The following is a 13,235-nucleotide window of genomic DNA, read 5'->3' on the forward strand; positions in this document are numbered from 1 at the left end:
AGAAAAACTCATGGGTTGAGATAAAAACAGTTTAATAATTGAAATAAAATAAAATCCTAATAATAATAATAGTAATAAGAATAATAAGAATATACAAAGCAAGTGATGCACGATGCAATTGCTCACCACCCGCCAACCGATGCCCAGCCACGTCCCGAGCAGTGGTCTCACCCCCCAGCTAACTCCCCCAGTTTATGTACTGAGCATGACGTCACATGGTATGGAATAGCCCTTTGGCCAGTTTGGGTCAGCTGTCCTGGCTGTGCCCCCTCCCAGCTCCTCGCTGGCAGGGCATGAGAAGCTGAAAAGTCCTTGACTAGTGTAAGCACTACTCAGCAACAACTAAAACATCAGTGTGCTATCAACATTGTTCTCATCCTAAATCCAAAACACAGCACTGTACCAGCTACTAGGAAGAAAATTAACTCTATCCCAGCCGAAACGAGGACACATAGTTACAACACTTTTCAAAACGCTTATTAAAATTTTCAGGCAAAATCTGGCTAGTAGGAGTATACAGAAAAGTCACTCTTGTTTATTGTGTGGGTTTTTTTTTTAATACAAGTTTATTAATTTCTTATAAATGCTTCCTACAAGCACTGTTCTTCCTTCTGAGATTTTAGTATTGCTCATTAACATTAATGGAAATGGTAAAATCAATACTTAGGCAGAGGACAGAAAGCTGCGTAAGTTTGCCCAGAATGATTTCCCATCCCTTAACTTCTGCATCCCTCTCTCTAAACTCAGGTTGTGGTCTTTCTGAGCAAGAGCCATATGTACCTTCATAAAGCACACAAACACATTATGGATAATTACTGTAAGTTGTTACAGAACAAAACCACAGCAAACAACAAAAATACAAATTTCCCCTGACTACTTTGATAATGCATCCCAGTCATGATTTGAGATGAAGATAATCAAACTTCCACATGACAGAACTTCATGTAGAAGAAAGAATTTAAAAATATGTATTTTAAGGGATCTGTTCAACTGAGTTCCTGCTTTAAAAATGTTTCAAACTAGTTTTGGCGACTTAACATTTATACTCCATACCCAATGCAAGTGACCTGACCAGTGTTCAAATGGAAAATTAAAGTCAACAGGATCCCTCGCTACAACTGCAGGAGACTGAAAAACTACACACATCTAAGAGTGCTAAACATTTTTAAACGTGAACAGAATGACATAAATTTCCAGATTTGATTCAACAGTTATGTTAAAACAGAACTGTTTTAGGAATGTCAAGACTACACATTAAAGTAATTTACTGGGTAGCTTTTACATCAGACAGGTTTACAATCAAAATCTGTGAAAAGAAGCAACAAAAAACAATTACCATACCGTTGCAGGTAACTGTAGCAGGATTACAGGAAAACAGTAATTCTTCAGCCACAAGGATGGGGCTGGCAGGAAGCCAGACTGAAGGAAAAGCTAATAGATGGTGCTCGGGGAAAGCCTGTGAGGAAAGCCATTTTTTCGGCCTCCCACCTGCCCATCCTCTTAACATATACCCTGGGTGCCTGCTCCCTGCACACACAGGCATCCTGCATGGCTCCCCTTTTTACCACCTGGGGTGCCCATGCACCGGTTATGTCCAGTTTGTGAAATCAAATTTGCAAAAGCATAATTAATGCAATCCCTATAAAAAGTATTTTTACGACATGAGTATTTGCAAATGTGAAAGGACTGACTAATTCTGCCTCTGGATGTCAAAGAACTGGTAGTAGAAACCAGAGGGATTACTTTCAGCTAACTGAACATGTGATTTAAATTCCTCTTGTAAAATGTAGGGTATTCAGTTTGTGAGACACTCTGTCATTCAATCTGTTTTGACGAGCAGAATGGATGCTAGAAGCAAGAAAAGAACTTAGGAACCATCAGTGCTCCATAAACAACATAATGCATGACCTGAGGGTGACTCCTTTAATTTTATAGTGTCATTTTTGCTTCTGAGTAATGTTTTATTTGGGATTACTAGTTTGGTATCACTGCTCCATGAGAATTCAGGTTTTAACAATGGCTTTAAGGTCCCTCAGCACAAAGCTTGAAGGGTTGGTACAACTATGGCAGGTTGCACTTCAATTTCTATGAAAATAAGCAGCAAGTCTCTGTAGATGTGTCTGATAAACTGCTCCCCGCACTTAACATTACTATCAGACACTATACCAACCAGAAGTATAGCTCCTTCTCAGCCTTCTGGAACTTCTTAAGGTTAGGAGAGCATTTAAGGTAGAAGAGCTGTTACTGATCATGGAAGAAAATTGATGGAAAAACCCAGCGCAGTTATTCCATCTTTTTACACCCCAAAATTGTTTATATCAGGACTTTCACAGTATCAGAGAAAATTCTGTTCTCTGTCATACACTGTCAAGTTCCGTGAGAATGCAGCAAGGCAACTGAAGCAAGCTTTTGGAACTTTACTCTATTTTTACAAGTTAACAAAAAGTTTCCAATTCAAACTGCTTTTCTGAAGGGTGGGTATTTTGAAAGACTTCTCTAACGTGGTATTTTTGAAGCTTCTAGCAATAGATAAAGCTGAATGAATGCAGAAAATTGGTTTCTTTTGGAAATCTTTTCTGCATAATTATGTCAATGTCATTCCCAGTTAAAAGGGAGAAGGGAAACAAACTATATGCTACTCACATTATGTAAATTACAATTATAATTAATACCTTCACTTCAACTGTTAGGTGATAAAATAGAATCTTGAAAATGAAACACTGCTGATAGATGCTGTAAAGCCTTAGGTAAGTTGTACAGTCAGCCAAAGGGATATAAGAGTAGGGGGAGAAAGAAGTTATGAGACAGAGAAAATGCTCAAAATCAACATTAAGAAAATAAAAACGGAGTGGCATAAACCGGAAGGAATAAACAGGGCCTACAAACATTTTGATTAAAAATTCATCATAAGACTGTCATTTTTAGTGGTAAATTACAGAATTTACAAAGGTGAGATTATTAAATTTATTAAATTGCAAAAGGTAAACCAAGACAAGAAGTAACCTGCAGTGTACGCTGAAAAGTTTTGTTGCTGATAGTGTCTTTTCAAAAACACCTGGAAACAGCCAAAAAGAAAGCAGGAGATATTTAATTAATAGTGTATTCTAAATTGTTAACTTAAAAACATACCCCCACACACACTTTTTTCCTCTTTTCTTTTTTTGACTTTGAAATTAGAGGAGGGCTAAGCAAATGAGGAACAGGCAGACAATTTCATCTTCATTCTGGTAAGTGAATCAATTGATTAATTTTCTTCCCCTCAGAAGATCACTTTTAGCCAAGCTAAATAATTTTTTCAATACAAAACAATTTTAGCAATTTTTTCTTGTTTCTTACTTGTTTACATTAATAAACATCTAGTGAATTAGTTTATTAAAATACATCTCGTGAATTTGCCAAGTTCACACACAGTTAATACATGATTTGGTCCTTGCCCACTGTTGCCCATGCGTAGCATATAGTGTGCCAGTGTGTTAAGATACTGAGTGGAAATGTTCCCCTGCTACAGGTTTCCAAAAAATGTTATTTTGTTCTAAATCATTTTAATATTTTAAGGCTTGTCCAGTTCCATGAGTTCTTTGAAACTCTATTTAAGTGCCAAAAAAAAATTTTATTAGCAAATAAAACGTGTTTATATATATTTTTAGAAACACAGAAACTTAGTAAGTATGCCAAACAAGTTCAGACACAAAGCATAGTAAAATAAGCGGTTAATTTTCTTTCAGAAATTGCAGTGATTTCAGATGCATGGTCCTACACTCCCCACCCTGAGTTCTGATTCATTTGGCTACCCAGGGTCTGCATCAATGCCATACATGCTCCTACATGTCCCCTGAAACAGCATAAAGAATAGGGCAGTTTGGACTATCCATCATTTCACTAATAATGAAGACAGATGTGATCTGGCCACGCCTCTACAGATCATCTTCTCCACAGCACAAATCTTTACCCCATCAGCTGTGACAGTAACACTGCCTAAGCTCATCTGAAGTGAAAATACTGTTATCTCTTTTTTTTCAGCGTTATTTGGAACAAAGGCCAGTTCACTGCCTAAGCTGTCTTTACCGCTGAAAAAAATGTCCAAAGAACTATCACCTTAGTGATAGTCCCACGAGAGTGGGAAAGGATCACAGATCATAAATCAGATGTGCTAACCACCTTGAAGAACTCCAGTTGCTATAAATTAATACTCCTTGTTCCAGGTGACCTGGAGCTCACTTGAATTGTAACTGAAAGTCCTAACTACACTTAAGCACTGGAAGAATACGAACAAGTACACTGTTTTGTCAAGACGGAACATGGCAGACACATTAGGTTCTTGAAGACTGGCATGAGCAAGTGGGAAGAGATTCCCAAATTCCTAAATATTCTTATACAGCTCCTCAGGAATCTAGGTTTTATGAATGCAACAAATATGATTAGTGATCCTGACTAGGAAAATGAAAAAATAGAGTGGCTGCTAGAAGAGGCTCAATACGGACCCATGGGAAGTTACTTTCATTCTACTGATAGGACCAAAAGAAAGGGACCTAGACATAGTACCTTGGAGGAAAAGTGTACTCCTTTCAGCTCTTGACTGCAAAAATTTTACTGAACACCAGGAAAGGCCCTTTAGAGGAGGGGTTTCTGAAGGGCTGCCCACAAAACCACTTACTACCCACCTAACTTTTGTATTACAATTCCAAGGTGGATTTTTTTGCTTGTTAATGACTACTAGGCATAAAAATATTGTGTTGCTATTTATGTGGTTTTGCAGCCCCCAGAGCATAACATCCTATCCATTAAGCAGCTGTCAATGACTAAAATCTTTAGGAAACCCTGTCTTACAGACAGGCCTCTGAAAACATCTGGGATTTCAGTCAGGTTCATTTTAAGATATAAAGATGTCTTCAGTGGAAACAGCTGCATGTCTCTTACTTTGTGTTTCCTTTGTAAGTGATTGATAAAGTGCTACAAATCTGTATTATGCCCTGAAAGTATGTTCTTCCTATTAAATGGATACCACTACCTTGCAAGAAAAGAAATTTCATGATTTTGTCAACACAAAACATCAGATGGGAACAACATCTTGAAGAGAGAGTGAGTACTTTTGTTTAGCTGACATTTTTGCTGAGAAAGCAGAATCACTAGGTAAATGTCTGCTAATAGTAAATAACTGATCAACCAGCTACGGTAGTTGTAACTATTTGCAAAAAAGAGAAAGAGACTGCACCATCACAGTGCTACAGTTTCACCACTTATCAATACTGGTGAGGAGATACAGAGATGTTTGGGATGCTCCACTCCCTCTCTCTAAATATATTTCAGATGCTGACAATCTGCTGATAAAAATAAAATAACCTTCAGCCAAACGGTAACAACGAAATGCATATATGAAGAAGCAGCAGAAGCTGTATGATGTGTTTTAAGATTTTTTAATGTTTTTTTTAATGTGTGCATCTAAATATAATGGAGATTCCCGGTTTCCTTACCTGTCAAGATAAATATTTCAGTGATCAAAACCATATGCATGGTAGTTAAATACTAGGTATGTCAGTAAACTTTCATGTTAAAATTAGAAGTCAATCCATACTGGATGATAAACAAAGAAATTTACCTCTCTTTTTCTAGCTCTTCTAAATAACCAGTGCTTTCTCTGCTTCCATTCATAAATCCCCTTCTCGGAAATGATCCCATGGGAACAGGACTGCACTCTCCTGAGCGGCTTGACACAGACCCTTCCCGGCTCCCATATGAACGCACAGACACCTTTGGCCTTAACTTCACTCCAGGGAAGTTGGTACTTTCCAAGTTCAGTTCTGGATAATAAAGAGCAAACATTTTCAGAGTGGAAGTTCAGCAGCACAAATTTAAAAGATCATTTCTATCTTACTTTCTAATTTGAAGAACAAATCCATGATTTTTTGGTGGGAACATTTTACATTGGAATCCACAGAAGAACATAATGTGAACAAAACCAATCTTAATGCTATACTTGGAGAATACTAGTCATCTGAGCAGATGGCCAAACTGCAATCCTGACAGTCAGAACAGTATCCCCACATAAGCCTGCCTGCCTTTTTCCCAGAGGACTTAAGAAACAGGCAGGGTTTTGCATAAATGTCATGTGAATTGTTCCTGTGGCCCACTTCCTAATAGCTTCCTTCTCAGAGATCCTGCTGATGCTTCACTGTCACATAGATGATGACAACTCTGTTCACCACAGGGCCCTTAAATGTAGACATACCCTACGATATTTCTGGTTCAGTGGTAGGGATAATGGATGTATACAGGGAGTCAGTGGTCTGGGCTTGCTCTGCACATCCCATATAATGGGATGGTGCACATTCCAGCAGATGCTCTAGGGAAGGGGGCATCAATTTGCAGCATGACAGATACAATTCCAGTAATATGACATGGAGAGGGCAGGGCATGCAAACAAGTTTAGAAAATTGGTGGAACTAATCCATCATTAATTTAAACAAATGTATTTTTCTGAAGAACTGAACGAAATGCAAGTTGTATCAAAAGCAATTAATATGAAGCTATAGGGTAACAGGAGCAAAAGCACAAAAGCAGCATAGGAACATTTTTTTTTTGAGAATGTGTCTTAAAATGCTTAGTAAAAATAACAGGCACTGAGACTATGCCTAACCATCAAAGTCAGCACTGGAAAGAAGATGCAGCTGAGTTAGAAAATTTTATCCCAAAGAAAAAACAACTAGGAAACAAATGAATCTACTTAAAACATAATTCTACATTTACCTTTAAGTCGTTCCAGTAAGTCAATTTGTCCAGAAGATGCCATTGCCTCATCTTCAATACTTCCTTGTAGCTGTTTCAGCACCTCCTGTAAGAAATTAAGCTTAATTAAGAAATCCATACAATAATAAACCACAAGGTAACTACATCTTATGCTGCCCGCGAGTGCACATTTATGTAACAGCTACTGAGACACTGATGTAAACTATATTTCATGTGAGCAGTGATCAAGCATCATAACTTTAATTGCCATCAAATATATTCTACAGTATTTCCCCAAGCACTGTCACGATGTAAAGTATATCCTGAATAACTCATCCTCTCCGGTAGTCCCATCTGTCGGCTTATTTAAAAGTTTTTCTCAAAGTGAATACCAGTTATCTTGAATTTACAGATGGAGAAATGGAAGCATAGAGAAATTAGTTAAATTTCTCCATCTGTGTAGCTAAAGTTAAGTCTTGTAAAAGTAAAATTTGGATACATAGCTAAAAGTTACAAAAGTATCTTGAATACCACATTTTTTAAACCTCAAAGATATCAGAGCAGAAGTAATCCCCAGGATTTATTTTCTGCAAGGCCTTAGCACCACAGTAAACCACCAAGGAGAGTCATATTATTCTTATTACTACCACCACACCTGTGAGGAAAAGACTTAAGATTCCTTCATGGTGTCGTATTATTTGGCTTATTACTACTACTACTACTACTACCACCACCACCATGCCTACAAGAAAGAGATTTAGGACTGCTTCACGCAGCTGAAGCTTCAAAGCCAAGAATATTGCCGTGTGCTATTGAAACTATGTATGATAAAACTATACAGCTGAACGAATATACTTCTAATGCACAAAAAGATTCATAGTGAACAATGACTACCACACTAAAAGGGGCCTGTAAGCCCCTAGGTCCCTAATGCTCAGTGGCCTAAATTCAGGTAGAAGATTAAATGCAAGTTAGTGAATGCCTTTTCTATATCATAATGGTGGATACATCAGTAGCAAAAGTAAATTGAAAAGACTGGCCACAAGGCAAAATGCTCTTACTGGAATTTAAATATCAAAAATACCATTTTTCATACTGTGGCATAGAAAATATTTTTAGAAGCAGCAATAGTCAGGAAATGAAAACAATTCTGAATAATGAAAGGTACACCCATATTTTTGATACATACACTCTACACCCAGAATTGTACTTCTGTTCAGACCTGAAAACTAATGAATTTTAGACAACTTAAGAAAATCTCCACATCACTGTTTTACTCTTTTAAGAGCCTAGCATACCTTACTGTCAACATTAATGGTTCTTGCAACTTGTACAGAAGGTATCTTTTAAATGCATTTTGCTCTTTTCAAAGGAAACAAAATGGCATCTACAAGAAGTCAAGATATTCTTTAAACAGACACACTACTGAGCTTTCCTGTATTCAAAGTGTTGTTCCCTGTACACCCACACACACAAAAAAAAAGTAAAAGGATTTTGAGTAAAGAACTGCACAAAGTTCTGGGGAAATAATCTCCAAGCACTAGACTCAGAGCAAATGGTAGCCGCACAGTCACTGCAGCCACCCACTATGTAACTAGATGCCGGTACTCGAGGAAGAGGAATTCTGGCGTAGAGACACACTACTTATGTTTACACTGTTTTGTGGAAATAATTCTGGAGGTGGAGTTGAGGCCAAATTTCCCAATTTATGTGTTGCCTGACTGATGGGAGTCAAGGTGTGTGTCTGCATTCGCGTTTTAGTTTGGATCAGTCTGACACCAGACTCCCATCTGCCCCACCAGCTGTACTTCGGTTCACATCGTAGGGTGATGTCGGACCGTGAACCGAATTCCTTTCCGATCAAACCAAGCCAGCAGTTACACTCAAGACTGCTAATGGGCATTCACTCCATGGGACCAGGCTGGAGCTAGTCCAAACCCAAAATCCCCTGAAACATATATAGTATGCATGCTGGGTCCTCAACATAATTCATCTACAGATCTGCTCTTACTGCACTACCTGTTAAGGCTGGCATAGCCTTTAGGATCAAGTCTGGTGTGATAAAATCACTACTCTGGGAAAGACATCTCCACTGTGCTTGTGCTTTTAAGTACATTCAAGGGCATCCTCATTAGCCATATGGCTCAGCCATCTCTGTACATAACATCTACCTTGCTAGCGAAGTCAGACAAACAAGTAATCTGGTGTTTTTCAAAGAAGGACTCCTACATTATCTAATGTAAGGGCAGATAACATTTGCAGACAGCAGTCTTAGCTTAAAAGCCTAAAAGGGCAATGTGGATATGTGGAGTCGTCTTGGGGCATTTTGCATGCTTCTGAAAGACCCGTCAGCTCAGATAAATTTAGAAATTACTAATGAATCCCTTTCCTCTGAGAACAGCACCTTGGTGCAGGGAAAAAACACAACCCAAACTTCCAACCCCTCCATCCGTTCCCTTCTTAGAAGCCTCTTTCTCACCTCTCTGAGTGGCAGTTCTGCTATTTCAGAAATTGTATGTTCAGGATACTTTCCTACATAATGAGTCTTCCTGCTTCAAGAGCCAATATGAACAGCTAAGTGGAAATACTATCACCTTTTCCTGTGCTACCAAATTACATGACTGAGGTGTCCAGGCAGCTAAGGACTGCTCTTTCTGAATACTGGCAACAGTTAAACATTAGCATACTGGATCACCTTTCTCAATTTTCTCTGCTACAATTAATTAATTGAGGTTGTAACTTTCAAATTTAAATTATCCCCTTTTCTTCAACAGCACATGGATTTTTTTCAAGTTAGTAGATAGTGTTCTTTTCTATATTTTTCTACATTTCTTTTCTATAGTACTATTCCTAAGGTAACAATGCCATTATGAGGCTATGACATCAATTTCAAACTGAATCACAGCACACTTTGAAATCTAAGCTGACAACGCAGACAAAGGTTAGAGAGGGAGATGCAGCCCCTGGGCCAGGTACTGGTGGAAAATGAGGCAGTGTGCTAAAATGACAAATTGGGGAATTTACAATTTTACTTGAATAAAGGAACAGAAAAGTTTTCTGCAATAACCCATTTGGAGGAAACACGGCAAGTTATCTATTACTGTGATAACGCAACTTTTTATTTATCCACTTACTATAACTCCAGGACTCAACACTAATGCTGTTTACATTCAGTTCTCCCATTTTTTCCCCCCAAGATTAATACAGTGCTTTGAAATAGTACTTTTCCACAATAATTTCATATTACTTTTGCTATCATGTTTGCTAAATAGTGTAAAATCTTCTCCACAAATAAACCTGAATCAATTTAACTGAAGTTAAATTCATATTGTTTAGTCATGCAAGTTTGAATAACTATATTAGTAGTGGTTTATAGCATTAGTCTAAGCAAATTCCTCACTGACTTAGTAGTGACTTACTGATAAAACACACAAATGTAAGTGTATCTATAAGGAAGGCTGCAAAAGTTTTTTTCTGTTCTTTTAAAGAATGTAAGTTAAATTATTTTAATGGTCACTTAAATATAACCTAGTTTATGTTGTCTTACTGGAGAAGTACAAAAGAATGCTTTTGGAAATGGAGCTGTCCCTGTGACTCATCATCATTTAAAAAGGTTTCAGTCTTCACAGTCTCTGGACTGTGAAGTACAGAAACAATGTCAGTATTTTTTTTGTTTGTTTGTTTGTACTCTACAAATGAATACAGTCCTGACGTTACAACTACTTTATGGATAATTAAATAAAAAAGATCAGACCCGTCAGCAAGTAACTGGAAAACTACTGAGAAGAAAAGCACCTTAACTAACAGTACATGCACCGAGCTAAGTGGTAAGGCTTGTAAATAAAACTGCTTAAGGGCTGTGAATTTACTCAAGCTGCTAATAAAGAATGGGACCACAGAGGAACAACACTAACAATGCCAGATTTCAAATCCCAATGAGTTAAGATTTAAAAGTATATTCAATTTTTGAGGACTGTAAGTGTTAAGTATTAATAGTCATATTTAGAAATATTTCAAAAGACGGTATCTGTAAAAAGACATTCTGGTTTAGACATATACCTCTCCTTTGGCAGGAAAAGGAGCACTGATGACAATTCAGACAAATTAGATATATTTGGTCTTCTGTAAACACTACTTGATTCATAAAGAATGAGCTTTATTACTTGTATTTACTTTTCTGAAAGTTTTGTGTATTCAGCAAATGCCAAAATGTATGAAAATCATAATGAAAATTAAATATATGAAATTGCTGGCAGCAGTACACCAGATATACTCACAGGCCAATATCAGCTGGAATAGTAAGCCAACAAGATGTTTTGAAATTTACGGGATCTTTTAAAGGTAAGCATGAATCTACATTTAAAAAAACTTTCAACAAAAGCTATTCTATCAAGCAATTTTTAGTAAGACACTCTTCATACCTGTTGCTCCTTTTTGGCTAATAACTATACTTGGGTCTGTGTGAAGAGACATTCCTGTCATCTACGTATATACACACACACACACAGAGCCTTCACTGTGTGTTTCTTTCAATGTTTGTAAACAAAACCCAAATTGAGTTATCCTTCAGTTTAGGTTTTTTAGGTTATGCTTACGTTGGTTACCACTGTATTTACAACATCTGAGTATAAAAACAGGTTTAACTGCACAAATACAGAAAGTGTTTACAATTTCAAACAGTAATTGAACATCTATCTTAGCACCATATAGAATGGGAATAATGCACACTGAATGACTCAGAACTATTATTTTTAACCAGATCAGCAGTATTTTTAAATGAGAATATTCTTGACAGCATTCGTACTCATGTTTTTAACCCAATATGCTGAAAACTTAACATACAATTGCACTCTAAACTGAAAATTATTTTTGAAGTTCAACCCAGTGTTGCACATTGTTTCAATTACTATTTGTTTAAAAGGGCAGGAAAAAAGGTAACATATACTAAAAGCACATCCATCACTCAAATTCAACAAAACCATTAGATGTCAAAACAGCAGGGATGGACGGACACCAGAACACTACTTCCTATGCATTTATAGTTAGCATAAACTTCAGTTCAATGTCTTACATAACCCCTCATTACTGTAGGAACTTGACAGTGCCTTAATATGATCACACACGGTACGACACTCACAGGGGCCGAGTGAGAGCTGTGGAAGAGGCCCTTTACTCCTATACATTTTGGCGAATTACACTGCTACTTAATCAAGCTTGGTGGGAGCCCTTCTAATTGCCTGAAGTGCCAGGCAATCGCTCTGGTTGCTCAGAGGTCCAAATGATAACAGCAATGATGACAGCACTGCTGACTGAGGTGAAACACTGGAGCAGCTCAACTTTCAACCTTGTAGAAAGAGGAAAGCATTTGTTATGTGAAATGATGTTGTTCATTTCGATTTCAAACAATGTCATTTTCTAAAAGAAAAATATTCGCTTGATGCCACCATGCTCAAGAGCTGTCACTTGCTGTAACCACATACTGAAGTCTATTAAGTTTTTAGTGCAAGCCCACTGTCAGATCAACTAGTGTTATCTGATTTATGCTCAGAAAGAATGCTGTCTGAAGTAATGTCAGTAACTGTATCTATCTATCTATCTATCTGTCTGACCAGCTCAATTTCACCTAAATTCTGGGGGGGTGGGGGTGAGGAATCTTTTATTCAATTTTCCAACCTACTTGGATTCTGGTAGAATCTTTAGAATTGCAAAGATAATGCTAAAAAAATTACTTATTGTGAAATCATACCAACAAACTTAAAAAGACACAAATCAAACACAATATAATGCCACTGCTGCTTCTTTACTGCTTAAATAAATTCACTGATATTTTAAATGTCTGTGTTTTGTAAGATGCTAAATGACTTCTATAACCGAATTTTTCATTATTTGCAAATGTCTAACTGCATTAGTTTAGCAGTCACTGAAGAGAAGTATTTCCCAGAATTCATCAGTTGATTCAATTTGTAAAAATCAGTTCAGCTTATGGGAGTTTCTTCCACTCACACATTTGAATTTATCAAATGACCAATACATATGAATATCTTCAAAAGTACTTTTATTTTTAGCAGTATTTTTAGAGGATCTATCCGTTGCTCTATCCCTTGCATATCTACTGTACTACCAGTATTCTCCTGCCTCGTGTCACAATCCTGATGTGACAGTCTCCTTTATGTGCCTTAAGACTGACATCACCTCTTCCCTCCTGAAAGGCATGTGTGTGGGGGGCACCACAAAAACATTCTGCATGTGCAAAATCCAACTGAATAAGGGAATTAACTTGAGAACGAAGATGAAAGCTCACATTAGGGAGAAAAAAAAAGAAAAAAAGCATATAATGTTTCCTCTGCTAACCATGATTACAATTTTCCCTTGAAAGACTTAAAAAATTCAAGCACTTACACGTTGGGAAGGGAAGTATCGAAATTAAATGGAAACTAAGCATATACTGGAAAGAAAATACTGGGTGAATTCACACAGCACAAGTTACAGAAGCTCAGAATTTAGCACCTATT

General features: G+C 37.2%; 1 protein-coding gene across 2 annotated transcripts in view; it reads right to left on the minus strand.

Moving 5' to 3' along the window:
• Positions 1–13,235, minus strand: part of APC (APC, WNT signaling pathway regulator) — a 67,398-nt gene that overhangs the window by 43,854 nt on the left and 10,309 nt on the right. For both annotated transcript variants that reach the window (XM_009284177.1, XM_019473366.1), the window contains exons 2-3: positions 6,745–6,829; positions 5,597–5,798 (exon numbers count right to left, since the gene is read on the minus strand). In XM_009284177.1, the coding sequence (XP_009282452.1) occupies positions 5,597–5,798; positions 6,745–6,829 (287 nt within the window). The remainder of the gene's footprint in view (positions 1–5,596; positions 5,799–6,744; positions 6,830–13,235) is intronic.

This window comes from Aptenodytes forsteri, unplaced genomic scaffold (assembly GCF_000699145.1).
Source record: "Aptenodytes forsteri isolate BGI_AS27 unplaced genomic scaffold, ASM69914v1 Scaffold69, whole genome shotgun sequence".
In the NCBI taxonomy this organism is placed as follows: domain Eukaryota; kingdom Metazoa; phylum Chordata; class Aves; order Sphenisciformes; family Spheniscidae; genus Aptenodytes; species Aptenodytes forsteri.